At 39.6% G+C, this 27,758-nt stretch overlaps 1 protein-coding gene across 9 annotated transcripts in view; it reads right to left on the bottom strand.

Moving 5' to 3' along the window:
* FSHR (follicle stimulating hormone receptor) overlaps positions 1 to 27,758 on the bottom strand; it is a 167,438-nt gene that overhangs the window by 79,002 nt on the left and 60,678 nt on the right. For all 9 annotated transcript variants that reach the window (XM_073896872.1, XM_025868743.2, XM_073896874.1 and 6 more), the window contains exon 2: positions 13,049 to 13,120. In XM_073896872.1, the coding sequence (XP_073752973.1) occupies positions 13,049 to 13,120 (72 nt within the window). The remainder of the gene's footprint in view (positions 1 to 13,048; positions 13,121 to 27,758) is intronic.

Genomic DNA, 27,758 nt, shown 5'->3' with positions numbered 1-27,758 from the left:
CAGTTTGCCTAGGTGAAGCATACGGTGGGTTTGTTCCTGAAATAGTTGTGTGAGAATTGTATTTTTCAGTGTCTAGCTGTGTTTGCAGAGCACCAACAAAGGGGCTTTCAGAAATTGAGATAATACTTTGATAATTGACTAAACTAAAAAACTGAGTACTATTTTACCTGTTAAATGTGATCTGACAATGACAGAGTAAGAAAACTTTGTCCCATTATCTATCTTTTGGTTAAAGCAATGGAGCATGTGTTTAGGTGTTTTGTTCTGTGCTTTTCTCTAATTGTGTCCTGTGTATTTTATTAACAATTACACTAGAGCAGGTACTGTGGCCCATTTCTCTTGGATTCTCCACCATACAGTGCCTTACACAGAACTAGTATTTTTTATATCTTGTTATTCCATATGGAACATGGACCAGCAGCGTTGGCCTTACCTGGGAGCTGGGTAGCACTGTAGAATCTCTGGTTCTACCCAGACCACTTTAGTCAGACTCTCCATATTAGATCTCCAAGGGATTTGTGCACATTAAGATCTCAGATGCTATGGTGTAGGAGATACTTAGCAGGGGCTCATAAAATGTGCATTGCATTTAGTTAAAGAAAAATCCTCTCTTGCAGAGATGAAATCCTATACCTTAGCTGAGAATTTCTGGTTGAGTCTATATGTTACTAGAATGTTGATTCTAAGGAGAAGCAGAGAGAAGTAGGCAAAAACAGGAAGAAAACAAGTCTATAAGTGGAGCTGACTTAAAAAATTTTCCATCAAAAATAATGTTTTGATGAGATAGCTTGGGCCAATTTTTAATAACACACCCAATTGGTGCATTGATTCTTTGGCATGGAAAAGGTCAGTTTTGCACTTGGATTTTCACTATTTGGATCAGATATCTGTCCACTTCTAGGGCATCCTTCTTTACTACTGCCAAGTGCTCAGGACTGAGTGGGAAGTATGGGAACGCTGAGCAGAAACACCTGCATATGAAGGTATGTATTTGGCAGAAATATAAGGGTTACTTTTTTCTTGTGACTTGGACACTTTTACTATCCTGTACTGAAGTGACCATAAGACTCTTAAGATATAATTTCTCTTTAATAAAGGAGAGGCAGCATTGCAAAAACAAAGTATTAAATGGATAAAGTGCAGAGAATGTGAAGTGGGAAGAATCCCACCTCCATGACTTAATAGCTGTTGACCTTAGGCCAGTCTCCAAACTTCTCTTAACTTCATTTTCTCCCCTCTGAGGTGGGCACAGATATTTGCCCCTGTTGCCACTGAAGAGTTGGTGTGGGAGATTAAGTGAGCTGTATGTATATGAGGTATTTTGAAATTATAAAATAGGTAACAAATGTAAAGATATTCAAACTACTGCTACTACCACAATTAAAATAAATGAGAACTCTGTGAATTTGTGTGTGTCCTCCTCTTTTCCATTAGAAAGATTATCATTCTCCTGTATCATATATAATCTGGAATACCCTTGTTGTATTCATAGATGTTATAGAATAATAGATTACTGTGTGAGCATTGGAGTCAGAATGCCTGGGTTCAAGTCCCAGCTCTATCACTTGTTAGATATGTGAGGCTGGGCAAGTCACATACCCTTCTTGGCTTCAACCTCCTCACTGTAAAACTGGGATGATAATTAAGCTAATGCGTGTAAAGTGCCTTATCTCAGTTTATGGCAAAATAATCACTCAACAAGTGACAGCTATTATTGTTGTTGATCACTATGGGAACTCCTTGAGAGCAGGTACTGTATATCTTCATCTTGATTGCCCAGAACATCTAATAGTGCCTGGCACATAAGCTTCATCAAATCACTCCCTCATGTAATTAACACATATACTGTGGTTCAAGAAGAATTTGTGGAATTGTTGGCTGATGGATGGATTATGCTTCTCTGAGTTTGCTTGGTCTTTCTCAGAGTTGCTCTCAAATAGGACAGAATAAACACAACAGTGCACAGACTAGTCAGATGGAGGTGTCCCTGGCTTGAGGAAGCTCATTATTCTCTACAAGCCTCATCCTCACTGGTGTTCAGGGAGTGATGGAATTCACAATCATTTACTCTGTGAACCCTGATAAATCACTTGATGGATTAGCTGGTGTCATCCATCAGCCTGCACTTGTCTTGAGTACTTGACTGAAGTCTATAAATCTCTTCCCTTTAAAAAGGCCCAAACACTGATCCCTGATTTGGCTTCATTTCCTTGAAGTTAGTGTGGAACTTATTCTCTATCCAGGATTTTTTTCATCTAGAACTTGGTGCTACAATAAGCCACCATCCTGTTCCCCAAAGCAAATGTCTACTTTACTAAATGAAAAGTCCTATCTTAAAAGTGTCTTACTCGGTTGGACTGTGAAGTTATATGTACATATGAGAGGGAATAGGGAAAACAATATAAAGGAAGGTATAAAAGGGCACACTTGTAACAAATACATGAAGATTGGCACCTCAATTTTTAATATTCACTGAAGGAAAAAAAAAAAAACAGCTTGGGTTCTCCTTCTGGTCAGTGAGTGAGGGAGGGAGCCCATCCTCAGTAGATGGAGTCCTGAAAGCATTAATGTCAATTCGATTACAGGAAGCTCATCCTTCCTTCAAATTTCAGTTCATGTACACATGGGTCCTTGCAGTCCAAATAAGTAAACCAATCTAGATAGGATTTTTTCACGTACTAAAGCAAATCTCCCTAAGCACATGTGCCACATTGATTAAAATCTCACCATTAGCAATTTAGTCCTCTGAAATAGGTATTAGCCACTTCATGTCTTTTTTAAAAAGGCAAATTGTGTTGGAAGTTCCAATCCATTAACTCTTTAAATTTCAATGGCACTACTTTTTTTCAGATGCCCTTATTTTTACTGGGAAAGAAGAATAAAGAAAAAAGGATTAAAAAAAAGACTGAGACCCTATTTGGGGAAAAATGTTCTCAAAGGCTGGGAAAGAATTCAAGAGCTAGAGTCTTTCAGTTGTGCCCAGCCCTGTGCTTGGTGTTTTGAAAGAATATGAGAAGAAAGAAAGTCATTGTGTAGCTGAGCTGAGATACCATGAATGGGAAGCAGAGCAAATGGTCTCTATTATTCGTACCTTACATTTGTACGCACTTTTAACTTTTCAAAGCACGCTCGCATCCAAGTGCAAATTACATGTTTATAAAACACTTGACATCAACAATTGCTATCTCTCTGCCCAGACTCTCTCAGAATCTCAGACCCACTGGGGTGGTTAACTTCTACTTTATTCATTTAGGCTCCTCTGGCATTTATCCCTCTTAATGCTTTTCCTCTCTGCCTCTCTGCCTGTTTAACTTCTGGAATGGTCTGAACTATAAAAACACATCTCTGATCATTTGATTTCCATGTAGGCTGGCCAGGGTGGAGCCGAGCACCACAGGAGAGGTTTATGAAGTGTAAGATTCAGGTAGTTTATTTGTTGGGGGGTGGGCAGGCAAGTGGGTCCATATCCTATTTGAGTCTTTTACTGTTTAAAGCATCTTATTAAGTCATAAACAGTCCAGATGGATGTGGTTGTGATGGGCATGGGCTAAATGAGGAAATAAAAATAAGTAGTTTGTGCATCGACTGGAGCTTGCATTTAGATCCCATCTTTTTATTTTAATACCATTCTATTAAAAAAAAAAAACAACCTAGCAGGAGTCACCAAGGCAGAGCCATGAGGCTGTTTTTAACTTGAGTGTTATGCTGCCTTAATTGTATCTTCTCTGAGTAGACACAAACATTGAGTTACTGGCAGAGAGATAAAAAAAGCCCTGTTTATTTTCTGGTATATCTGTGAGCACTGACAAACATAACACATTTGAAAGTCCCTCCCACAACTCCCTCCCACAACTTGCCTTGTCAAGAAAGGTCAGAAGGGCAAACATGGCTGAAGCAGAAGTCTTAAAAGATAGAGAAGATGATATTGCTTGGCTGTTGATTAGGAAATAGAAGAAAATTGTATTTGACGGCAAGCCAGAAAAGCCTTGTTTTAGTAACCTCTGTCAAGTCTTGCTACCTGGAAATCTTTGCTGCTGCATGAAAGGTGCCAAGCAGAGGTCACCAGGACCATGAATGCCTTGGAGTGTCAAGTGGGTGGAGGATCTCAGAGGTGGAATATGTAAATGACAGCATATCTGTGATTTCCCAAGCAAGTGAGCATCTATAATACACATCTTTATTACTATAAGCTTGCTAGTTTACAATGCGTACTGTGGACTAAATGTTTGTGTCTTTCTCTCTGTATCCCCAACTCAAATTTATATGTTGAAGTCCTAATCCCCAGTGTGGTGGTACTTGGAAGTGGGGACTCTGGGAAGTAATTGCATAAAGTCTTGGGAGTGGAGCTCTTATGATGGGGTTGGTGCCCATACAATGGGATAAAGAGACCAGCACTCTGTCTTGGCCATGCGTGGATACAGGGAGAAGGCAGTTGTCTATAAGCCAAGAAGTGGGTTCTCACTAGAACTGCCCATGTTGGCACTCTGATCCTGGATTTCTAGCCTCCAGAACTGTGAGATATAAATGTTATTTAAGCCATCCAGTCATATTTTATTATAGCAGCCCAAACAGACTAAGACAGTGGGGTTTTCACCTATGTTCTTCCAGTAATCCCTTCCAGCAAGGAAACCCTACACTATCTTTATGAATAAAGCCTCAGGGACTGAGATGTGGAGAGTTAAATGAATACCATGTTGAGGGAATCCATAAAATCACCACATCTCAGGAACTCTGTTTCCCCTATTACATTTCCCCTCTCCTGTCCCCCCAACACATAAAGAAATCAAAGCAAATCCAAAACAGGCAAAAACCTAAGCATATAAATATGATGCAAATAAGTTATTTTCTTTCTGAGCTGGACAGCCATTAGATGTTACAGAGTTTATTTTAAGGACCCACCTAGAAACTGTTGAAATAAGGAGACTTAATGGGATTACTAAAACCACATGAACCCAAAATGTGACAAGAAAACAGCTTCTTGTATTTCTTGGTTGAAGCAATAAATATAACAAAAATACTTATTTTCAGAATATTTATGGAGAACAGGAAATGAGACAAGGACTTTCACCTTCTAGACACTAACTCATGTTTGACCTGGGTCAATAATGACAACTTAATTGGCTTAATCTTACATTTCCCAAGGGCTGACTAAGTTAATTTGCAACTTAACAGGCAGCTCAGTTTGTAAACCCTTGGACTTAAGCCAGTCTCAGAAAGAGCTCTACCTAGAAATGGGTTGGCACACAGGAAGTTGAAGGCAAAAAATGCTGCAAGAAGAGGTTTGTCCCCTTCTATGAGTGTCCCTTTAGAAAATGACTCTGGGTTCTGGTTTACGGAAGTTCCAAGTGCTTAGGTATACAAATTCTCTCTTCTAATCATAAATGACAGCAAAGGAAGCTTTCACAGCCATAATGTTTCCCTTGGTCACTCTTTCAATTTTAGTTGAATAATTCTGGAAAATGGTAGAAGCCACCAAAAAGGAAGCCTTATGTAGCAGAAAGGACCAGACTCTCTTGGGTTCAAATCCTAGCTTTACCACTGAAGGACCTTCTGATGCTGTTTAGTTGCTTAACCTTGCTGAATGTTAGTATCCCTGTCTGTAAAGTGCAGATTAACAGAGATGTGGTATTTAAAACGGGCCCCAAATAGGTACTAAATGATTGTTTTTTAAAAGTCAACTTTATTGAAGTATAATTTTGACAAATAATAATATGCACTCATTTTAACTGTTCAAGTTTTTATAAATGGATATATTTTGTAACAGCACTGCAATCAAGATACAGAACTTCTCTACCAGCCTAAAAAGTTCCTTGTTCCCCTTCCCAAACAATCTCTACTATCACTCTTGGCCCTGGGCAACTACTGATCTGGTTTCTGGCACCACAGTAGATTTTCTCTTTTAGAGTTTCATATAAATAGAATCATATGGTATATATACTTTTGGGTCTGGCTTTCTTTTTTTTTTTTTTTTTTTTACTTGGTATAATGCTTTTGAGATTCATCCATGTTGTTGTATTAGCAGTTGATTGCTTTTTATTTTGGAGTAGTATTCTGTCACATGGGTAAAACACAGTTTGTTTACCCCCTGACCTGGTGACGAGTCTGGGGTTGTTCTCAGTTTTGAGCTATTATGAATAAATCTGTTAGGAACATTCTCCAGCAAGTCTTTGGGTGGACATATGTTTTCATTTCTCTTGGGGAAATAACATTAAAGAAACTGTCAAACTCTCTTCCGAACAGGTTGTACCATCTTGCATTCTTAACCAGATATGTATGAGAGTTCCATTTGCTCCACAGCCCGACCAATACCTAGGGTTGTCTAGACTAATAGCTCTACAAACAGAGACAAAAATCCTTAATGAAAGTCTGTATGTGAATGATACTTAACAAATACAATCCAGTCATTCACTTGGTTGTTCAAAATAACCCATTTAATTCCCATGATTAACTATGACACCCAAACTTGTCCCCATAACCTCTAAGGTACTCTATGACCTCACCCCAGCTGCTGCTTTGATCTTATCTCTACCACCCTCCTCTGTCCTCCCGCCACACCATGGAGACATACTAAATACGTTTGTTTATGTTCTTTACAAACTGGAATCAGACTTAAATATCATCCACCTCAGGGCCTTCAACCGTGGATGTACATTAGAATCAGCAAGAGAGCATTAAAAAAATGATCACTGCCTGGCCCCACCCTAGACAAATGAAAAAAAATCCCTGGAAATGATAGGCCTGTGGATTATTTTAAGAGCTCCCTGGGGGATTCTAAAGTACAATCTGAGATGAGAACCACTGAATTTCATTATCTTCTCATGACCAGCAATTCATATCCCCTCTTCCCATTCAGGCTCTAATTGCTCCAACACTGGCCTCCAGTTGTTAACCAGGAGCCTGGCACATCATCAGCCTGCCTACCTCTTGCTTTATTTCACTAAGTGGGACTCAAGGCTCATTTGCCTATTAAATCAGAAACACAGAAATTTGGGGTAGGAATAGACTTACATTATCTAACAAGGAGGTGCTCAGGGAGGCAAAGCAGATTGGAGCCCAAATTTCTAGCATTATAGTCTTGGTTATCTGATCTGTTTCCTTTTTATGTGTGTTTGAGCCCAAAGAACTGAGAAGTCGAAGGATCCTCAACATTTTTAGTGTGCTTGCACCAGTTCTCATTTAATAAATTTCTTCTTCTAGAAGTCCCTCTGCTAAGTTAACTTTTCTTTCCCCAGTGATCTGGGGGTGGAGGCTGAAGTGTTAGACTAGTGTTCTCATTTTTATATGTAAATAAATCACTTGATTATATTTTTTGTCCTTATGTTATCATGAATATTTCAAATGAATTTTATATGGTTCATATTTATGGCTTGGGAGCTATTTCACATTTTGGCTCATTGCCGTCTCATCTGCATATACCATATCTCAGCTGATGTTGATTGGCCTCATTTACATATTCATCATGCTCCTATTTTCAAAGATATTTTGTTATAAACTGGCTTTTCTTCCCCCTCCAGTGTTATAATAGCACGTAGACGTGTTTTTAAATTGCACTTATTTCCATACATAATTTTTCTGGTTACCATAAATCACCACCTTGTCACCTACTCCCCCCCTACCCCATTCAGTGTAATCTTCACACTTTATACCAAGCTGACATATGGCTCTGAAGTAATTAAAGACAATGTAAACAGTTTACAGTGCACTTTGCAAAGCCACTTCACATTGCAGAGAGTTTAATTGTTCCTTTTTCCCTAGCCATTCCCAAAGCAGTGAAGAGTAGGGAGGTTTGAGATAGTGATGCTGAGTAAAGCTATGTTGTGAACAGTGATCATTTCATTTCTAAGGAAGAAGCAACTGCCTCTCCTTTTCCCAGAAAGACTCCTTTCCCTTGTGACTTCTTATAGAAGCAGAGGGACTGGGTTAATGAAAGAAGGATCATCGGGCGTGGGTTGGGCAGAGTTACCGGATTCTTTAAATCATTCTAACAAGAGGAAGGGGGAAGAATCAAACACATCCTCAACCACCCAAGCCACAGAGACCTGTCTCGGGGTTGAGAACCGGACTTATTTTCTTTTTCAACATTAGCTGTTGGACCAGCCACCAGCCCCTAGTCTCTACCTTTTTTCCATCAGTGGCCTCAGGGTTTGTTAGCAGCTCTCCCTCCCACGCGCCAAGCCCATGTTTGGGGTGGGTGTTTTCAACTCTGAGTATGGAACCCATTACCCAGGCCATGGCCACTTTGAGCATTGCCTTCCCTTAGTTGTCGTGGTTGGTCCAGGAATGCTTGTGTGATCTAATCGAATCATACTAAATCTTAAGACACTTATGAGATGGAGGGGGGGAAAAAAAAGGTCAAATCTTTCCTTCTGAATGGAACCCAGGAGATGAGCAATCAGAACTGCTGCTGGCGTCTTGTCACCAGGTTGGGGCGAAGGGCTGAAGCTAACATAGTGTAAGGGAGACCTGAGAGAGGGAGAGAGGCCAAGTTCTAAGGACATGGAGCCTGAATAGAGCTGTTTTAAAGCCATTTGTCCTCTCTGACCATCAAGTTAAATGAGCCATTAAATTTCCTGCCTTTCCTTAAGCCTATCTGAGATTTATTTTCTTTAGCTTCTCACAACAGAATGCGCCCGAACAAATACACTGTTTGTATCACTTACTTTTATCTTGTGCATTTTTGTCCTGGATTACATTTTGAACTAGAACTATGTAAGTACCTAGATCATAGTAGATTCTCAGCCAGTGTTCGTATGCTTATCACGTCCTACATTATTTATCACTATCTTCATATTATTTAGTATTTTTATTTCTGGATATTCTTCTTTTCCCAACTAATTATATTTGTTGATTCATTTTTATTCATGCATTTATCAGTTATTTACTGTACAAGGCACCAAGAATTCAATCCTGACAAAAGCAAACATGTCCTTAGACAGTTCAATAGGGGAATTAGAAACTAAATTATCACATAAATAAGTGTCATATATTGCTAAAATGAAAGTCAGCACAGAGATACTAGTGATAGGACAGTGTATGTAGTAGGGAGTTTTGCCCTAGTTGGAGAGGTCAGGGAGGGCTTTTCTAGGCTAATGACAGTGGCATGGGAATCTGAAGGATGGGTAGGAGCCAACTAAATTAAAAGTGCAGAGTGGAAAAGATGTTCTAGTCAGGAGGAACAGCATGCACCAACCAAGGCTCATGGTGGGCAGATAACACAGTACATTTTGTGAGTTGATAAAGGGCTAATCGAGCAAAGGCGAGACTGTGAGAGGATATCATTTCTTTGTTGAGAGCAGTGGTAAGGCATGGCATGTATGTGTATACGGCAGGACAGATGTGGAAGGTGACATGATTAGATCGGAATTTAGAAAATATCACTCTGGTTGCCATGTAGTAAATGGCAGAGCATGCTGGTGGATAGGGCAGCGCAAGTCGAAAACCGTTGCAGTTAGCTAGGGAAAGATTACGGTGGCTGGGGAAGGAGGTAAGTGGACAGATTAGAGGTATAGCATGGAGATAAAAACAGTAGGACTAGGTGTTGTACTTTAATAAAAAGTTACACTTAATCTTGCCCTTAAAGAACAATTAAGGGACCTGGAAAAACTGCAAATTCTTAATACAGTCTGATAAATGTGCTATTGATAGTATGGACACAAGATTATGGTTTAGAAACACTGAGAAAGTTCTGGAAAGGCTAGAGGAGTAAACATTTAATCTGGACCCTGGAGGACTAGCAGGATTTCTTTTCCAATTTCAAGTGAAGTTTTAGGCAGAGGGACAGCATCTACATAGCCCAGTGTGGAAGTATATTTTGTTAATTAATTGGCTAATTAATTAATTACTTCACCTGTAACTTTTTTTTTTGATCCCTCTTTGTGCCAGGCATTGTCCAAAGAATTGGCCGTCACATTCTAAATAAATATGATGTCTGGTAATGATAATGCTTGAGAAATGGCAATTTCTCCTGCCTGGTGAGAATGTGGGGGTATGCCGTGCCTATGGTAGAAATATAAAGGGCTTTGATTTTTATGCCAGGCACTTAAGACTGAAGCTTATGGCGGTAAGAGTCCCTCCAGTTTCTTCTGCAAGAGAGTTTGAGCCGTGTGGGGCTGGCAGCAGGGAGCTAGGGAGGTTGGGGCTGGCATGACAGCCTCATGTAACAGGCTAAGTGTTGATGAGACTTTGAACCTAATAGCAGTGGGGGTGAAAGAAGGGCTGGGTTCCAGAGATATTCTTGAGAAAGAGTAAATAGGACTGGAAAGGGACCTGGGTTTAAGGGATAAAAAGTCAAGGGAGATTGTGAATTTTCCTGCTTGGGAGTCTAGGCAGGTGGTAATGTTATTCCCTGGGCAATATGGGAAGGTGAGAAATTTAAGGATAAAGACAATGAACTAATCTGGATATATTACATTTGAGGTACTTGTAGTTTAATTAGGTATAGATGTTTAGGGGTCTTTCCATTTCAAAACAAGAATTATAACCTCAAAAGAGAGATTTCTAAGAAAGATGGAAAGAACTGTCTGTGGAGTAGTCTGGGAGCCTAGCAGAGCGGGCAGGAGGATGTGGTGTCATTGAAGTGAAAAGAGGCAGAAGTATCTGGAAGAATGGCAGGAATAGTCAGTGACATCAAAACCTGCATGTAAGTTACGTACTAAGAACACAAAGTAGAAGTCATGAGATCTGGCAGTTCCTTCATTACTGGGGCCTTTTGTAGAGTCATTATGTGGTGGTCGGGAATTTGTGGTCCGGTAGCAAGAGGGCTGGCTGAGGAGTGTGTGAAAGGAGACGACAAGGGGAAGTGGGCGCACCTGTTCTTTCACAAGAGTGGGGACGGCAGGGAAGAGGAGAGGGAAAACTTGGCCACATGCGCGGAAAGAATCGGAGGAATTTTACGGTCCACTGAGACAGAGATATTGAAGAGGAAGCCAATACTTAATAAGTTCAGGAAACTGGCTAAAAACTGGGTGAAGAACAGAAATACAGGGGATAGATCAGGAAAGGAGATGAGAAAGGGGATGAGAACTCATTTCTGACCAAGTGTAGAAGGTGAGACGATGGATGAAGGGGAGCATAGAGACTGAAGAGTACAGTCTGTTCAGAGTTCAGTTGGGTGCCAGCCCTTCTACTACGCAATGTTTCTGAAGCCCTAGGACACACAAAGCATTCAAAAGAAATGAGATCACTTTAATTTTATTTTAGGCATCTTGCTGTGTCAGTATAGGCTGATTAATAAAGACATGCAGTAGAAATGGGCAAGCTGTGTTTGAGGAAGTTGATGTTTTTGAGCCAGCTGCCCTGTCTCTGGGATTACAGCTATATCAGCTCAGCTTAGGGATTTATAATACTATTGGAAGGTCCCGTCTGATGCTGAACACCCAATGAGGAGTCAGTCATACCTGCTGGACTGAATTTTTTTTTTTTAAAGATTTTATTTATTTGTTTGACAGAGAGAGACACAGCGAGAGAGGGAACACAAGCAGAGGGAGTGGGAGAGGGAGAAGCAGGCTTCCGGCGGAGCAGGGAGCCCAAGGCGGAGCTAGATCCCACGACCCTGCGATCAGGACCTGAGCCGAAGGCAGACGCTTAACGACTGAGCCACCCAGGCACCCCTGGATTGAATTTGATTAAGGTGGATTATTTGTGGTGTCTCATATTCCTGCCTTTAGAACAATCTCTGTGCAATTATAGGGCTGCTCGGGGACAAGGCATATCGGGTAGTCTAGTTTTAGTGCATGTCAATTCCAGGCAGGGCAATGGCTAACCCGTCCAGGAATACACCTTGAGCAGAAAGCTCTCCAACTCTATCCCTTCCTTGTTTCCCTTGGTGAGCTCTGCTCCGAAGACTGCCCCATCTCCCGATTCCTGTAAGTGTTGAATTTACCCTCAAGAGGGTAAATCCTGAAGACTGCAGGTTTTAAATTGGGCTCTCATCCAACTGGGGATCCTTACACCTAGGAATTAGAGATCACATAAGCTATCTCCTTCTTTTAAAACTTCTTCCTTAACCCACCAATGGGGAAACCAAGGCCCCCAGAGATACAGTGACTTAATCAAGGTCACAAAGTAAGTTTATATTAAAGCTAGCTCTCCAGTCTAGGATTCTAAGCACCCTCCTCTAAGCAGGTGATATAACTGCTGAGACACATTGCCATTCTCTCTGCTTTATGTTTCCCTCATTAATGGATTTCTTTCTTGCTTCCGCAGACTTCAGCGAGTGTTCTTAAATGGGGGTGAAAGAACCAAGAGGAAAAATGGAATCGCTTTTAAAAAAAGAGACCTGCATGTAGCCTGGGGGGTTGCTTTCTTCTTACAATGAAAAAAATCATTCCCTTCTGTGTAATCCATCTATCTGTTGCTATATTTATTGGTGTTTAAATTCTGGTGGCCACTGTGGTGAAGAACAGATTTTCCCGGCCCTTAAGACCCGGGAGATGGGATCAAGAGCCTTCAAAGGAAGAGTGGGTTATTTTAAACATGGAGGAATTTATTCTGCTTTTTACTACTGTGCCTCATTTTGAGAAAAGCCTGTTTGGGGAGACCCCTACATTAAACTAGTTCAGTAAGGAGTGAATGTTTACATTAGCAGAGGGGTCTTCTCTTTTCAAAGGAAATCTTCAGTGCTGTAAACTTCCCTAATGATTTTAAATGTTGATATATCAATTAACACTTGTCAGCATGGCGTGGGAAAGAGAAGTTTCTAGAATCTCAAACACAAATGTTAGGCCCTGCTGTTAATGAAAAATTAATCAGAAATAATAAACAATATCCCTGAAAAAGAATGAGTATCAGCAGAGAAAATTGGCTTTGGTTTTTAAAAATTTGGCTCACAGTTACTTTGGAGCAACACCTTAGAGAAGAAAAAGTGAGGGTAGCTTAGATTGACCATATGCTCATCTCAACAGCCACACTCTGAAAGAGTCCCCATTATTAGGAAAGAAAATGGGAGGAGGTTCAGAAGGTTCTCTGGCTTCTAAGCACAGAGCATCACACTGGATGTGATGTGAGGCACAACCTGGTTGAGGCACTCACAGCATTGTCAGGTACATACATTTTCTCCAGGTCCCCAAATCCAGAAAATGCTCCTTTAGGGATGACTTGAAGCTTGGTGAGGACAAACCTCCTGAAAAGAGAGTGGACATAAAATATCACGATCTTTCACTGGTACATAATTGAGTGCCTAACCTATAATAGCAGTCAACAGCCAACATGTACTACATGTACTAATTGTAGTCATTTAGTAGTAGTAGCAATTGCTTTTATATGATCTCTCTTCATCTTTACCACAAAGTGGTGATCCTCATTTTGCATAAGAGGAAACAGGTTTAGTGAAGTTTATAGATTTGCCCAGGGTCACTCAGGTGATGGGTGATGGGTGACAGAGTTGGAATATGAACCCTCTCATCAGTACTCCATGTTGCGTCCTGTGGCCTTCTGGGAGGTCACTTCTCTTTCTCTACACCAACCCCCAAAACCTCTTCCCTTATTGTCATTCTTAGCTGACCTTGCTTCCTATTTTAAGGAGAAAATGAACCTAGTAGAAGAGAACTTGCTCATGCTCTCACATGGCTTTCAGCCATTAAGCCATCTGCACCCTGCCCCCCTTTTGTTACCAAGGATGACCAGGATTCTGGACCTGGCTGAGAACAGCTCCTCCAATCCACATCGGACCTCTCCTCCTCTCTTCTAGTAGAGGTAACCACTATAGCAATTTTCCCCTTTCTTAGGTACATTTTATTCACCTATTTTTGCTTCTCTAACTGGATCCTGCCCATCACTATACAAACATACCATAATTTATTTCATAAAAAAAAACTCTACTCTTAATCTCAGTCACCTTCAGTTTTTGCCATTTTCTTCTGCTTGAAATATTTGTCTAATCCTACCCCAAAGTTTCTTTCAATGGCTCCTTATCTCAGTCAGGAAAAACCCACATTGTATACAGTGATGTACAGGACCCTCCAGGATCTTCCTGCTCTCCCTTTCCATGGACCCTCTACCCTCCATTTTGACAGTTTTCCCTTTGCTTCTCTTGTTCTTATTGCAGCACTCTCTTGCTAGTTCTTGGACATGCCAGATTCCTTCTTGCCTGTGTTTCTGCATTTGTAGTTCTCTCTGCCTTGAGCACTCCTCTCTCAGATAGTCTCATGGCTTCCTCCTCCAGCCTGCTGTTTGCTCAAATGTCACTTGCTTAGTGATGCTTTTTCTTTTTTTTTTTCAAATTTTTTAATTGTTATGTTAATTACCATATATTACATCATTAGTTTTTGATGCAGTGTTCCATGATTGATTGTTTGTTCATAACACCCAGTGCTCCATGCAGAACGTGCCCTCTTTAATACCCATCACCAGGCTGACCCATCCCCCCACCCCCCTACCCTCTAGAACCCTCAGTTTGTTTTTCAGAGTCCATCATCTCTCATGGTTCGTCTCCCCCTCTGACATACTCCCCTTTTCTTCCTCTCCTGTTATCTTCTTCTTTTCCTTTTTTCTTAAAATATGTTGCGTTATTTGTTTCAGAAGTACAGATCTGTGATTCAACAGTCTTGCACAATTCACAGCGCTCACCGTAGCACATACCCTCCCCAAAGTCTATCACCCAGCCATCCCATCCCTCCCACCCCCAACCACTCCAGTAACACTCAGTTTGTTTCCTGAGATTAAGAATTCCTCATATCAGTGAGGTCATGTGATACATGTCTTTCTCTGATTGACTTATTTCACTCAGCATAACACCCTCCAGTTCCATCCACGTCGTTGCAAATGGCAAGATCTCATTCCTTTTGATGGCTGCATAATATTCCATTGTGTATATATACCACATCTTCTTTATCCATTCATCTGTCGATGGACATCTTGGCTCTTTCCACAGTTTGGCTATTGTGGACATTGCTGCTATAAACATTGGGGTACACGTACCCCTTCGGGTCCCTACATTTGTATCTTTGTGGTAAATACCCAGTAGTGCAATTGCTGGATCGAACGGTAGCTCTAATTTCAACTGTTTGAGGAACCTCCATACTGTTTTCCAGAGGGGTTGCACCAGCTTGCATTCCCACCAACAGTGTAGGAGGGTTCCCCTTTCTCCACATCCCCGCCAACAAGTGATGCTTTTTCTAACCGTCCTGTTTAAAATGACAATCTCCTCTACTTAGCCTCTGGGCCCCTTTCCTGCTCAGATTTTTCTTCACAGCACTTCTGACATGTTATATATTATATTTATTCATCTATTTATGTATTTATTTATCTCTAACCTATAACTAGAATACACACTCTGTGAGGACAGGAATTTTTGTATAATTTGTCTGCTATGGTATACCAGATGCCCTGGAACATTGACTGGTATGTAGCACGTATTCAAAAAGTTTTTCTTAAATGGATGTTAATCCGCCTGAGAGTTCTAAGCTTGAGGAATTACAAGTGACGCTTTTGGAATCTCTACAACAGGAATACTCTTCCTTCCTTTGGCTTTCTCTTGCTTTGTAGCTGATACATATGTACTCCTCCTCCCACCCCCTCCAACCTTAAATCTTTCCTTCCACAAGGTGGTGTGTCAGCAGGAATTAAATAATGAAACACTGAGGATTTGGATAGTTGAGTAAACCTTAATTGCTTCAGTTTCCTACTACTTGGTGGTGTGAGTGAAAGTCCTGTTGCAGATAAAGTTATTCAGGCAAACAGTTCTTTAACTTTGCCTTTGGCTGTCATGTGGGCCAGCTCTATGGGGAAGAAGGCTGAGAGAGCATCTTAAGTACTGTTTTTGCTCTGGAGGAGTTTATATATGTGGGAAGGTAAAGCAAGAAACCTTGGAATCACCAGAAAACAGTTGATGTAAAAACTATAAATGTTATGCAAACATTGAAGTGAGAAAGATCCCAAAGTACATAAATATATAAAAGGAAGGTGGGAAGAAATGGGTAAATTTGAGCCTGGGTCTTAAAACCATCGGGTCATACTAAAAGCATAGTCTATATGAAACCATTTAAATAAAAAGGGATCTAAATTAGGATTGCAAGCAATGTATCTGGAAGAGTGTCAACTTCTAGAACTCCCATCTGAAAAGAATCAAGGTTAAGGTACTCATTTAATCTTAGTTAACATAGAAAAGTTCCTTTTGTTCCTATTTATCACAAGACAGAAGAATGATGAAACAAACGAGAAAAAGCAAATAATAAGTCAACTAGATAGCGCTTTTTGATTCAACCCTAGTAGCAGACACATTTTCTAAAATTTCCAACACCTATACCTGTACTGTTTCAAACTTATTAACATAATTAAAGCTTTTTTTTTTTTTTGAGGATGAATAGTCTTGACTTCCATTTCCTGAAATGTTATAAACTAGATAACCTGAAGATATTTCCACTAAAAATCACCCAGAAGTCTTCTATAAATCATAACACATACTGTTTTAATTGCATAGCTGAGCTTAGAAGAAAGTATGAGAAATCCCCGGGGGCCCAAAGTAAAGCAACTGAATACCAGATGGAGCCCTGAATGGTGAAGGCAAACGGAAATCGAAGAGGGTAAACTGAAGCTAAAGTATTCAGGGTAGAAGTCAGTTTCTAGACTTGGTAACCAAGCACTTTGTGTTTTGACGCTATGGTGTTGGGTGAGTTGAGATACAGAAGATGAAATGAGAAGATTTATTTCTGTGTGCTATCTCATGCATTCTAGGAGAAAAAAGGTGCAGAAAATGGAAGACAGGCAATTTTTAGTGAAATGATGTCTGGAAATTTTCCATAACTTATAAAAGACATCAATCCTCAGATTTAGAAATCTCAAGTCCTAGGAAGGGAAACAAAAATAAATAAATCTACTGCCAGATACCTGTGAATTAAAACCGTGGAACCAAAAAAGAAACTATTTTAAGATATCTTATCTTCAAAGAAAAATAATTAGAAAACTTTGTAAAAAACCTTCAAAGTTATTAGAGAAAATAACTGCCAGTTTAGAATCCTATATCCAGAAATAAGCGTTCAAATGTGAGGGTTAAATAAAGACACTTTTAGACAAATTTAATTAGTCATTAGTGAAATTTTAGCAAAAGAATTCCTTCAGAGAAATAAAATTTAATCTAGTAGGAAGGCACAAAAAACATAAGAATAGTGAACAGGAAAATTAGTGTGCCTTATTGAATAGGTGGATTTTCATAATGTTTGGAAAATTTACCTATTCAATAAAGAACACTGGAAAAAATACTGACCAAGAACTAGGTCACAAAGTAAATTGGTGTAGAATAAATAATTTTGTTTAACATACTGCATGTAAATTACTTAAAAATCAGTTATGAGAGATAGTAATTAACAGCCCTCACCCCATAACACATGTATAAGCATCTAGAAAGTCAAACCTAAATCAAACCAAAACAAAAAACCCACTCAAAGTCACACATGGGTCAAAGAAGAAACTACATCATAATTAGGAGTTGTTTGGAATTGAACTGTAGTGAAAATACAACACGAAACTGATGGGATGCAGTTAAACCACCACATACAGAGAAATTAATAGCTTTAAATTATTATACCCCAAAAAGGAAACAAGGAAGATGGAAAAGTCACAAGCTACATTTCCAACACAGGAAGCTAGTGAAGGAACAACAGCATAGTGGAAACAGAAAACTATAAAGTCAATATTTACTCCATTTCTGGCCAGAACTTTACGTACTAACTTAATAAGAAAATTGGGGAAATGAGGGACTGTTGATAGAGATGTTTTGAGAAGATAAATGCTCAGCTAGACATTACAACTTGATGTATAGATACAGTTTAAGTTTATACTAGTTTCATTTATTATAAGGTTAAGTTTCTTCATAAGTTTATTGTTAACATGGGTAAGGAGCTTTCTTAGAATATTGAAAGGTTTATTAGAATAGTTTCAAGAATTTTGACTTACAACTTTAACACTAAAAATGACTGTTTTCGAAAAGCATATTTATCTGAATGTTTCTTGAAGGAAATCATTTATCACTTAGTTGCAAAGTCAACTTACCTGTTTATTTTAACCAGCAACTTTTTGATAATTGATTCATTATGATTTTACTGAAGAAGCTCTTATTAACTGATAAAGTTGTGTTCAGATTTCCTTTAAATCAGGAATATTGGTTAAGGCATTATTTTTGGTGAATTTTCATTTTAGAAATAAAAATAAATGAGAATCTAACAGATTAAAACACATTTCAAAGTTTAACCCTGCCTTGAGAGAAGAAACCTAAAGAGAATAGAGGAAAAATAATAAAAATAAGACTAGAAATTAAAGATTATAATAGAGAAGATCAGTAAAATAGAAAGCCATTTTTTAAGAAAGATCAATAGAATAAAAGATCTGTTCACTTCAACCAAGAAAAAAAAAAACCCCACAAAAAAATGAGTCATGAAAAATGGTGCTTGAGTAAAGATGTTAGTTTTTGTTTTGTTTTTTTGGATGTATTGTTGACATAATGCATTAGTTTCGGGTGTACAACATAGTGATTCAACAACTCTATGTTCTGCTACACACACCACAAATGTAGCTTCCATCTGTCACCATAAAACGCTATTACAGCACCACGGACTATATTCCCTATATTGGACCTTTCCTCCCCATGACTTAAGCATTCCATAACTGGAAGCCTGTATCTCCTATTCTCCTTTACTCATTTTTCCCATCCCCCACTCCCTTCCTCTCTAGCAACCATCAGTTTGTTCTCTGTATTTATGGGTCTGTTTGTACTTTTTTGTTTGTTCATGTGTTTTGTTTTTTAAGTGAAATTATATGGTGTTTGTCTTTCTCTGACTTATTTAGTGTAATACTCTCTAGGTCCATCCATGTCACAAATGGCAGAAGTCACATCATTTTTTATGGCTGAGTAATACTCTATTGTGTCTGTGCATGTGTGTGATGTGTGTATGTGAATTCATGCATACACATATATACACACACATATACCTCCATACTATTTTCCACAGTGGCTGTACCAGTTTACATTCTCACCAACAGTGCACAAGGGTTCCTTTTCCTCCACGTCCTCCCCAACACTTGTTACTGCTTGTCTTTTTGATTCTAGCTGTTCGGACAGGTGTGAGGTGGTATATTATTGTGGTTTTGATTTGCATTTCCCTGATGCTTAGTGATGCTGAGCATCTTTTTATGTGTTTGCTGGTCATCTATATGTCTTCGGAAAAGAGTCTATTCACATCCTATGCCCATTTTTTAATTTGATTATTTGGTTTTTGGTGTTGAGTTATATAAGTTTTGAAGTTTATTTTGGATATTTACTCCTTATTGGATATATCATTTGCCAATATCTCCCACTTAGGTTGCCTTTTCATCTTGTTGATGGTTTCTTTCAGATAAGCAGGCTTTAAATTAGCCCTAGGAACCATTTTAAAACATTGAATTTGAAAAATCAGACAATATGAATAATTTCCCTAGAGATATACACTTAATCAAAATTGATTAATGAAGATAGAGAAAAACTGAATAGACCTAAAACTGTTAATAAATTGGGTTGGTAGTTTAAAAACCTGTCCACCCAAAAATAAGGTCAGCATCATAGGATTTTAGAAGTAAATTATGCCCTTTTAGAATAATAGAAAATCTCAATCTTACACAAACTATTCCAGAAACTAGCAAAGAGGGAATGCTCTCCAACCTATTTTATGTGGCTAGTATAACATCAGTAATAATACCAGACAGTGACAATAAAAGAGTGGAAAGATTAGGCTAATCTCACTTATTAATGTAAATGGAAAAAGCTGAAATAATATAGTGACAATATGTACTCAAGAGAGGCTAAATAATATATTGTTGCCAGTTTGAGTTTGTCTTAGAATTCAAGGGTTGCTAAATATTAGAAAACTCTCTTAAGATTTCCACATTGAGAAGTTAAAAGAGGCATAGAGAATATATTTAATAAAAGTTTACTCGGGGGCACCTGGGTGGCTCAGTCATTAAGCGTCTGCCTTCAGCTCAGGTCATGATCCCAGAGTCCTGGGATCGAGCCCCGCATGCTCCATGGGAAGCCTGCTTCTCCCTCTCCCTCTCCCTCTCCCCCTGCTTGTGTTCCCTCTCTCGCTGTGTCTCTCTCTGTCAAATCAATCAATCAATCAATCATTTTTTAAAAAAAGTTTACTCAGGTAAAAACTTTTGACAAACAAGGAAAGGGAGGAATATTTCCAATCTGTAAGGGGTAAAAATCTATCAAACACTGCGATAAAATCACATTCAATGGTGAAATATTAGATATATTCTGTTTAAATTTAGGAACGAGGCAAGGATGTTTGCCAATACCTCTTCCATTCATTGTTGTACTCGATGTACTAGCCTAGACAGTAGGAGAAGAAAAAAAAGATAGCAGTATTGTTGATGAAAAATTGTCATTATCTATAGGTAAAGTTATTGTCTACACGAACAAAGAACTCTTCTTGAATCTAACAGATCAGTAGTAGAACTAGTAAGAACGACTAGTAAGGTAGCTGGCAGTATAATTAGTGCACAAAAATAATTTGTATGCTTATTTCAAAGTATATCAATTATAATGGCCATAAAACTTACACAATAAAAGGGATCTAAAAAAAAGGGTTTTATGGAGAATAATCAAATACTTAACTGAAAAACATTTTAAAAAACCATGAAAAAAAAAAAACCCTAATCAAACAGAAATGCCACATTGATAAATGGGATGTCTCAATATTGTGAAGGTATCAGTTTTAATCCACATTAATATGTAAATTAAACATAGGACACATCTGGGGTGCAATAGTTTTTTTGTTCTGGTATGTGTGTATGGAAATTGACTAGCTGATTAATATTCCTATGGAAGAGCAAGTTTCAAAGAATTGTCAGAACAGTTCTGAAGGTGTAAAACGAGATTGGGGGAATTGGCATGCCGGGCAACATAATTTTTAGAAAGCTAAGGTGATTAAGATGCTGTGGTATCGACAGGGATTAGGAAATAGGCCAGTGGGAGAGAATAAAGGGCACAGAAATAGATCATAAGCAAAAGGAAATGGCAAATGAAAGAGTAGCATTAAAAATTAGTGGAGGAAAATGTGGATTAATCAACAAGGGGTGCTGAAACTGTTGATTATCCTTGTAGAAAAAGACAGCACTTTTGCTTACTACCATATTAAAACCTCAATTCCAGGCTTACTAAAGATCTAAATGGGAAAAGTCCAAAGTTTAAACTTTTAAATAAAATATAACATTCTGTTCAGAATACTTTTTTTTCCAAAACACTTTTATTTTTATTATTTTTTGTGGGGCTTGAACTCACAACCCTGAGATCAAGAGCTGAGCCAAGATCAAGAGTCAGACGCTTAACTGAGTGAGCCACCCTGGTGCCCCCTGTTCAGAATACTTTTAAAAAGGACCCAAAAAACAACTACACACCGAAATTGAAAAGTTGATACATTTGACTATATTAAACTTAATATTTCTGTTAAAGATACATAAATTGAGAAGATAAGCTATAGACTGGGGAAAGATATCTGTAACACATAAAACTAACAAAGTGTTAGCATCCAGAATATGAAGAACTTTACAAAATAATAAAAATAAAAAACACAGTAAAAACATTGTCAAAAGATATGAACAGGCAATTTCTATAAGAGGAAATGCCAACAACAAATAGCATGAAAAGATGCTCAACTTCATTAGTAATCAGGAAAATGCAAATTTAAACAGTAATGAGATACAATTACACATCATCATATTGGCAAACATTAAAAGGGAAACTTCACAATAACACTGCTGGTGAGGCAGTGGAAAAAACAGGACATTTTCTACACTCTTGATGGAAGGGTAATTTACTACAAGTACTTGTGAGTACCCATTGGCGATATGTGTTAAAGATAGAAATGCCTTTGAACTCAGCTATTCCATGTCTCTCTGCCGTATGCATACCGGGAGATAGGTAAAAGATTAATTATTGCAACATAATTTATAATAGCAAAAAACTGGAAATGAATGCCCATGAACAAAAGAATGAATAAATATTAATAGAGTGTTGTATATTGACCCAGCACCAAATGATAAAGCAGTAAAAAGAAATGAACTGAGTAGGGCTGCATGCAGGACTCAGGGTAAATCTCCGAAGTGTAATGTTGAGAGAAAAAGTTGGTGCCATATATATACAATATGTACAGTATGTGATTTTTTATAAAGGTTAACATGCAAATTAAAACAATATGTTTTTGCATTTAATCGTATCTTTTTATTCTGTATTTTTGAAATTTTGACATCTCGGGGTTTTGCTGACTCTGGAGGGCCTACTCCTACCAGGGCTAGCAAATTCCTAGAGTTGGCAAACAACTGGCCTTTGAGTGTGCCTTTCATATGCATACCAACCAATCCAGAGTCTTTAGGGCCAAACACCTCCTTCTAGGAGCCCTTACGCTCGCTCTAAGGCCCCGCCCTCATCACCCCAGGGCAGCCTCTACACCCCGGAGTTCTTGGAAATTATTTAAAGTAGATGATCCTAAACCTGCCTACCCTGTTTTATCCGTTCCTTCCGCGGAAGCCACACTAAGAGCTCTGGCCATGTTTTCTCCCTCCTGGTGCTTCCCAGTGTGCCCCTCCACAGTGTGGACGCTGTGAGTGTAACAGAGTATCTTTTCAGTATCATTTATTTATTTTTTTTAAAGATTTTATTTATTCATTTGGCAGAGAGCACAAGCAAGGGGAGCAGCAGGCAGAGGGAGAGGGAGAAGCGGACCCCCCGCTGAGCAGGGGGGAGCAGTGAGGGGTGCTGGATCCCAGGACCCTGGGATCATGACCTGAGCTGAAGGCAGACGCTTAACCGACTGAGCCACGCGGGCGCCCCTCAATATCATTTGTGTCCTGATCTGTTGGCCTCACCATTCCTGAATAATAATAAAACCTGTATTTTAAAACATGTGTAGAGATACGTATGTATCTTGATAAATATATAAAAGGAAACTTCTGAGAATGAGCAACACCATAATGAGCACATACTACCTCTGTGACAAGAGGAAAAGGGGTGGGACACAGCCACATCTAAAGTATTTTATGTTTTTTAAAAAGATCTGAACAATTACGACCGAAGGCTAAGATTCAGCAAAGCTGAGTGTTTTGTGAGTGTTGATTAATTATTCTCTATACTTCATACTTGAAATATTTCATAATTTTTCAAGATTGAAATTCTCACCAGGCCATATCCAAAGCATCATTTGTTTGTTTTTAAACGGAGGGAACAATTTGAAAGTATCATCATATTGTTCCTGTCGGATGGCACCTTTCCTCTGTAAGGGGGCATAAAGCGTCTGAATGATTTCTGTAAAAAAATGCACAATGCATCAAAATGGCTCTGAGAAGAAAATTTTCCTCACTATATTGCAGGTTATTTAATGTCTCTTCTGTGATAAATGGAGTAGGTGGGATTTACTTTTTTTCTTCCCTGAAATTGGGAAGCTTTAGGATTCCCTTGAACTCTGTCTCTGTTAGAAGCAATTCATATCTTGGGCAGCCCATTCACCCTTGGCCAAATTTAATTTCCCTTTTTGGCTTAAAGGAGAATGGTTTAAAAGATCCTAAAAAAGCTTTCTGGCAGCCTGGAAAACAGCCAATATTCTTTTTGAGAAAGCTGCCTTTTTATGATGGCCCAAGTGTAAATGACACAGGGCTCTGTGTTCTTTGAATTTCACACAAGTTTAAAAATTAAAGTGAGAACAGCTTGGCAAAGGATATACAAAAAGAAATTGATCATCTTCCTGACCTCAAAATGCCAAGAGTTTTTGAGCTTCACACTCTTTAGATCAAACACGTACCCTAATTAACTTTCTGGAAATGTGTTTAGGAAAACTATCCAAAGAGGTGGATTGAACCAAATGAGCAAATCATCCGGAAAAAATAGACTTTAAATAACTTGATTTGGCTGTTTACCGTGATCCAGCAGACGACTACACCACTGTCCGAATCATGTGTGCATCTAATTGGTTACATTTTTCATTTTGTTACACAGGGGTCTTGCAGCCAGTGGGGCAGGGAATAGGAAGGAAGAGGTGGGAAGGTAGGAAGGTGTAGTTTCCATATCATTTGACTTTAAATTACTTTGTTTTTCTAGAGCCTCCTCACATTTTGGCGTGAATCTTAACTGCCTAGATTTGAGGTGCTCAGTCACTGTAAATACAGAGAAATGGGTTGAGCTCGCATTAGCCCTTCACCCACCTTCAGGCATTGTAGGCATATGCCAAAAATTCATTGGGGGTTGCAAAGTCTCCCATGAGGATTTCTTGGGATAGAAGTGCCAGTGTTCTTTGTGTCCCTCTTTCATGGTGTAGAGGGTGTGCTTGTCCTCCATCTTAAGCCAAACGTGGAAAGTAATAGAACCAATTAAGGGTGCTGACATGCATTTCCTGCAATTTGGGGAGTTAGACTGGAACACCATTCAAGGCTGACCTCTAAAGGTAGGAGGTATCCCGCTGCTTTAGGAGAGAGCTGTAGTCTTACAGACAGAGGTGTGGGTTTCCCATGAGCCAGGCCTAGAGCCAGCAGAAGGGAGCTGACTGCACACCCTGAGGAAGATGGACTTGCCTGAGAAGTGAACTCATCTAAAAAGAGAGCCCCAAGTGTGGGCTTCGGGAAGCTGGTGGGAGGAGGAATTATTCTTGTGAAGATGGAGGCCTCCAGCGTGAGGGATCGGGAGGAGCCCATGTGAGCTCCAGTGAGAATAAGAATTGGCATTTGAATACCTGCCACCACCGGGGGGTGGGGGGGGGGAGGTCCCGAAGCCAGATGGCCCCTGCAGCATCAGAGTAGGATCCAGTTCCTTTCCCTCCAGTTTCCCTCCCTCCTAGGCTGCACCCTCCTAGCAGGTGAAGCCGGAAACAGTGGCAACTGCAGAGGAAGGGAAATAAGGAGGAAAGAGGAAACTCTTCCTGCCTCAGTTAGGGGTTTCTGGCCTGAAGCAGTCCATAGAATGACAGTGGACTTTCATTTCATTTATGAGGCTGGAACATCTATGATGCCTGCCCCAAATTTCATCTGTGGTGAGGAAAAATGAGTCAGCAGAGTGGTTTTGTCTGGCAGTGGTAGTGAAGAAGAAAGTTACTTTCTGGTTGGGCCCTACTGAATCCATCCTGGTAGATAGGATTTCTCAATTGGTGAAAACTTTTCCCAAGTCATCCTGGGTAATGCTTCATTTGTGAGAGAAAAAGTGATAGGACTTCAATAGGGCAAGGAATGGAAAGGCTTGGAGAACATTCTTATTCCTACTTCCTGTCCTTACCTAGCTCTTATTACATGGGCTGAGGATGGGCAATTTAGGACAGAGTGGGTAACTTGGCTCTCCCTTCTGGCACAGTTTATGATAGCCAAGAAACATTTCTGACTCAGGGGCCCAGCCATAGTAATTGTCTACATAATACCAGAATGGCTGGCTACAAGAGGGGAGATCCAGTTGTCTTCAGTTTCCCTAGACCATCTATTCAGTTAAACTTCCAGATAATCTCTCTGGTGTAGACCCTGCCACGTGCCATTGTGTCAACTCATGAGGCATGATATTTTCTTTAGGAGAAAAAGTTTCTGTTTACAAGATAGACACTCAGGAGGCAGGCATCACTCCAAACCCAGCTCCAGTGACACCTCCCTGTCCCCTGAGTCTGTCTGATTTCCCCTCAACAACCTTTCCGGAGTGGTGATTCTTCACTTTTATCATCTTCCGGTGAACAGGGCTTTCTAACAGCTATTTTGAATCTGCTTTCCTTTTATTTCCATTTATGTCCTCTTATCTCAACATCTGTGCCGGGCTGATAAAAGGGATGTAGGTGCTACTGTTCACTCTATGTCACTGCTGACTTTATCTCCTCCTCTGCACAACCTTTACATCAAGGTTGTGGAGACGTTTATTCTGGCTCCCCTCTCCTTGTTTGCATTGAGTGCTTCTGGAATTACTTTCTATACCACATTTTATCACTTGTTCACTTGCATCTTCTTACCTGAATCTGATACCTGATTTATGGCCCGTTTATATGAAAGCTCAGGTGGAGGAAGCAACATGGTGGAGAGAAGAGATCATTAGGGTAAAAAATTAGAAGTCTGGGCTCTATTCTGGCTCTGCTACAGGTATGTAAATGACTGGGAAAAGTCAAATCCCTTCTGCAAAGTGAGGGGGTTGGACTGGTTGATCTCTGAGGCCCTATAAGATAAATTTTACAGTGTGGTTATGTAGTGGAATCTTCAAGCGGTCTCCCGTTTCGGTCATATTCTGTTTTAAAGCAAAAGAGATAATTTTATGTTAAGCGTTCAACGTGGAATAAAGCCCGTCCTAGGAGGTTACTGAATAATTGCTAGCCCTCCTTTTTCTCTAGTCAAGGTCAGAATCACTTTGACCTTACCCTTTCCTTCTCATCCCTCTGTCACCACCCAGGCCAGACCATTCTCCCTTCGACTCCTCACATCTGCAACCTTGGCTGTGACCTAAGAGCAGGTTGTCCTCCTCTGTTCTCTGCTGTGCAATCTGTCTCATCTACCATGACCAAAATACTCCTCTTAACGCTACTTGCCATGATACTCTGCTCCTGAAAAGTAAGACAAAACAAGACAAAACAAAATAAGAAAAATTAAAAACACACAAATGCCCTTCAATTGCTTGACATTGCCTCTAGGAATCAACTAATTTGTCATCCGTTTGAGGCATTCCACTATCTGCCTCCACTTCCTTTTCAGTGAAATGTTCTATTTCCTGCAGGTAAACTCAGATCTAGCCTTGCCCTCACCATTAGTAAATGGCCATGTTGTATTTTTACTAAAATCCTATGAGGCTATGTCCTACCTCTCTAAGTATATGGAATGGTTCTATAGAATAGGAACTATGCCACTTGTCTCTATTCTAAAGAGCCTAGTCAGAGCTTTGCATATTTCAGGTATTAATACGTATTGGTAGATTGGGGAGTGATGTTTACACTTCCAGGAGCTTTAAGTGTGGAGGCATTTGAGCATCACCTACTCTGAATAACATGATATTTGCCCTTTGGAATTATTCCAGCCATATCCATCAGATTTGTTCAAAACAACACGTAGAGCATACGTGAGTGATGAGAAGGAATCTAGCTTTCTAAGAATTTACTTAATAGACATTTGGTGAAGAATATATAAAGGATTTCTCAGGGTGTTGTAGAACAGTTGGTAAAAACTTCAAATTATTGGCCCGTGAATGGAATCTAGCTCAAGTCATGCTTTGTTTACCCCACACAGTATTTTCAAGAAATTTGAATTGGTTGCCGGCACTTCAGATTGTGAAAGTTCATCTAAAATTGCAGATTTATGGCTTCTCTTAAAGATTAAGAAGATCTCGCAATCCTGGGCTGCTTTCCCACATAATGACAATTGGCTACAATTACGTGATGGCTGATGCTTAGACATAGCACAAGTTACTGGTTGGCTAAACTCCTTCCTGGTCTAGTTTTGTGTCCTGTGCCTTAAGACTTTGAGTTTGGGATTTCTGGTACCTGAAAAACTAGTCTCAATGGGCTTGAACTCTTCAGAACCTAGTGGTTTTCAACCTTGGAGGCTTATTAGAGTCACGCAGGGAAATTTTGACATAATACAAATTCCTTAACCTCACTTTGTGGAGGAGGGGAGAGGCACAGTCAGGCATTCTTATTTTAAAAGCCCCCCAAGTTATTCTCATGCACGGTTAAAGATTGGGAACACCTGCTTTCAAGGGAGGACACAAGCAGCAGCTGCAGCAAGTTGCTCTGATGAGTAGTTAGGGAGTTGGCAACCACCTGTGGGCATGATGGGAACGGATTTTAGAAAGCTGC

The sequence above is a fragment of the Callorhinus ursinus genome, unplaced genomic scaffold, assembly GCF_003265705.2.
Source record: "Callorhinus ursinus isolate GAN/ISIS: 27379988/994484 unplaced genomic scaffold, GSC_fseal_2.0 scaffold10, whole genome shotgun sequence".
NCBI classification, from domain to species: Eukaryota; Metazoa; Chordata; class Mammalia; order Carnivora; family Otariidae; genus Callorhinus; species Callorhinus ursinus.
This window is presented reverse-complemented; position numbering and strand designations above follow the sequence as displayed.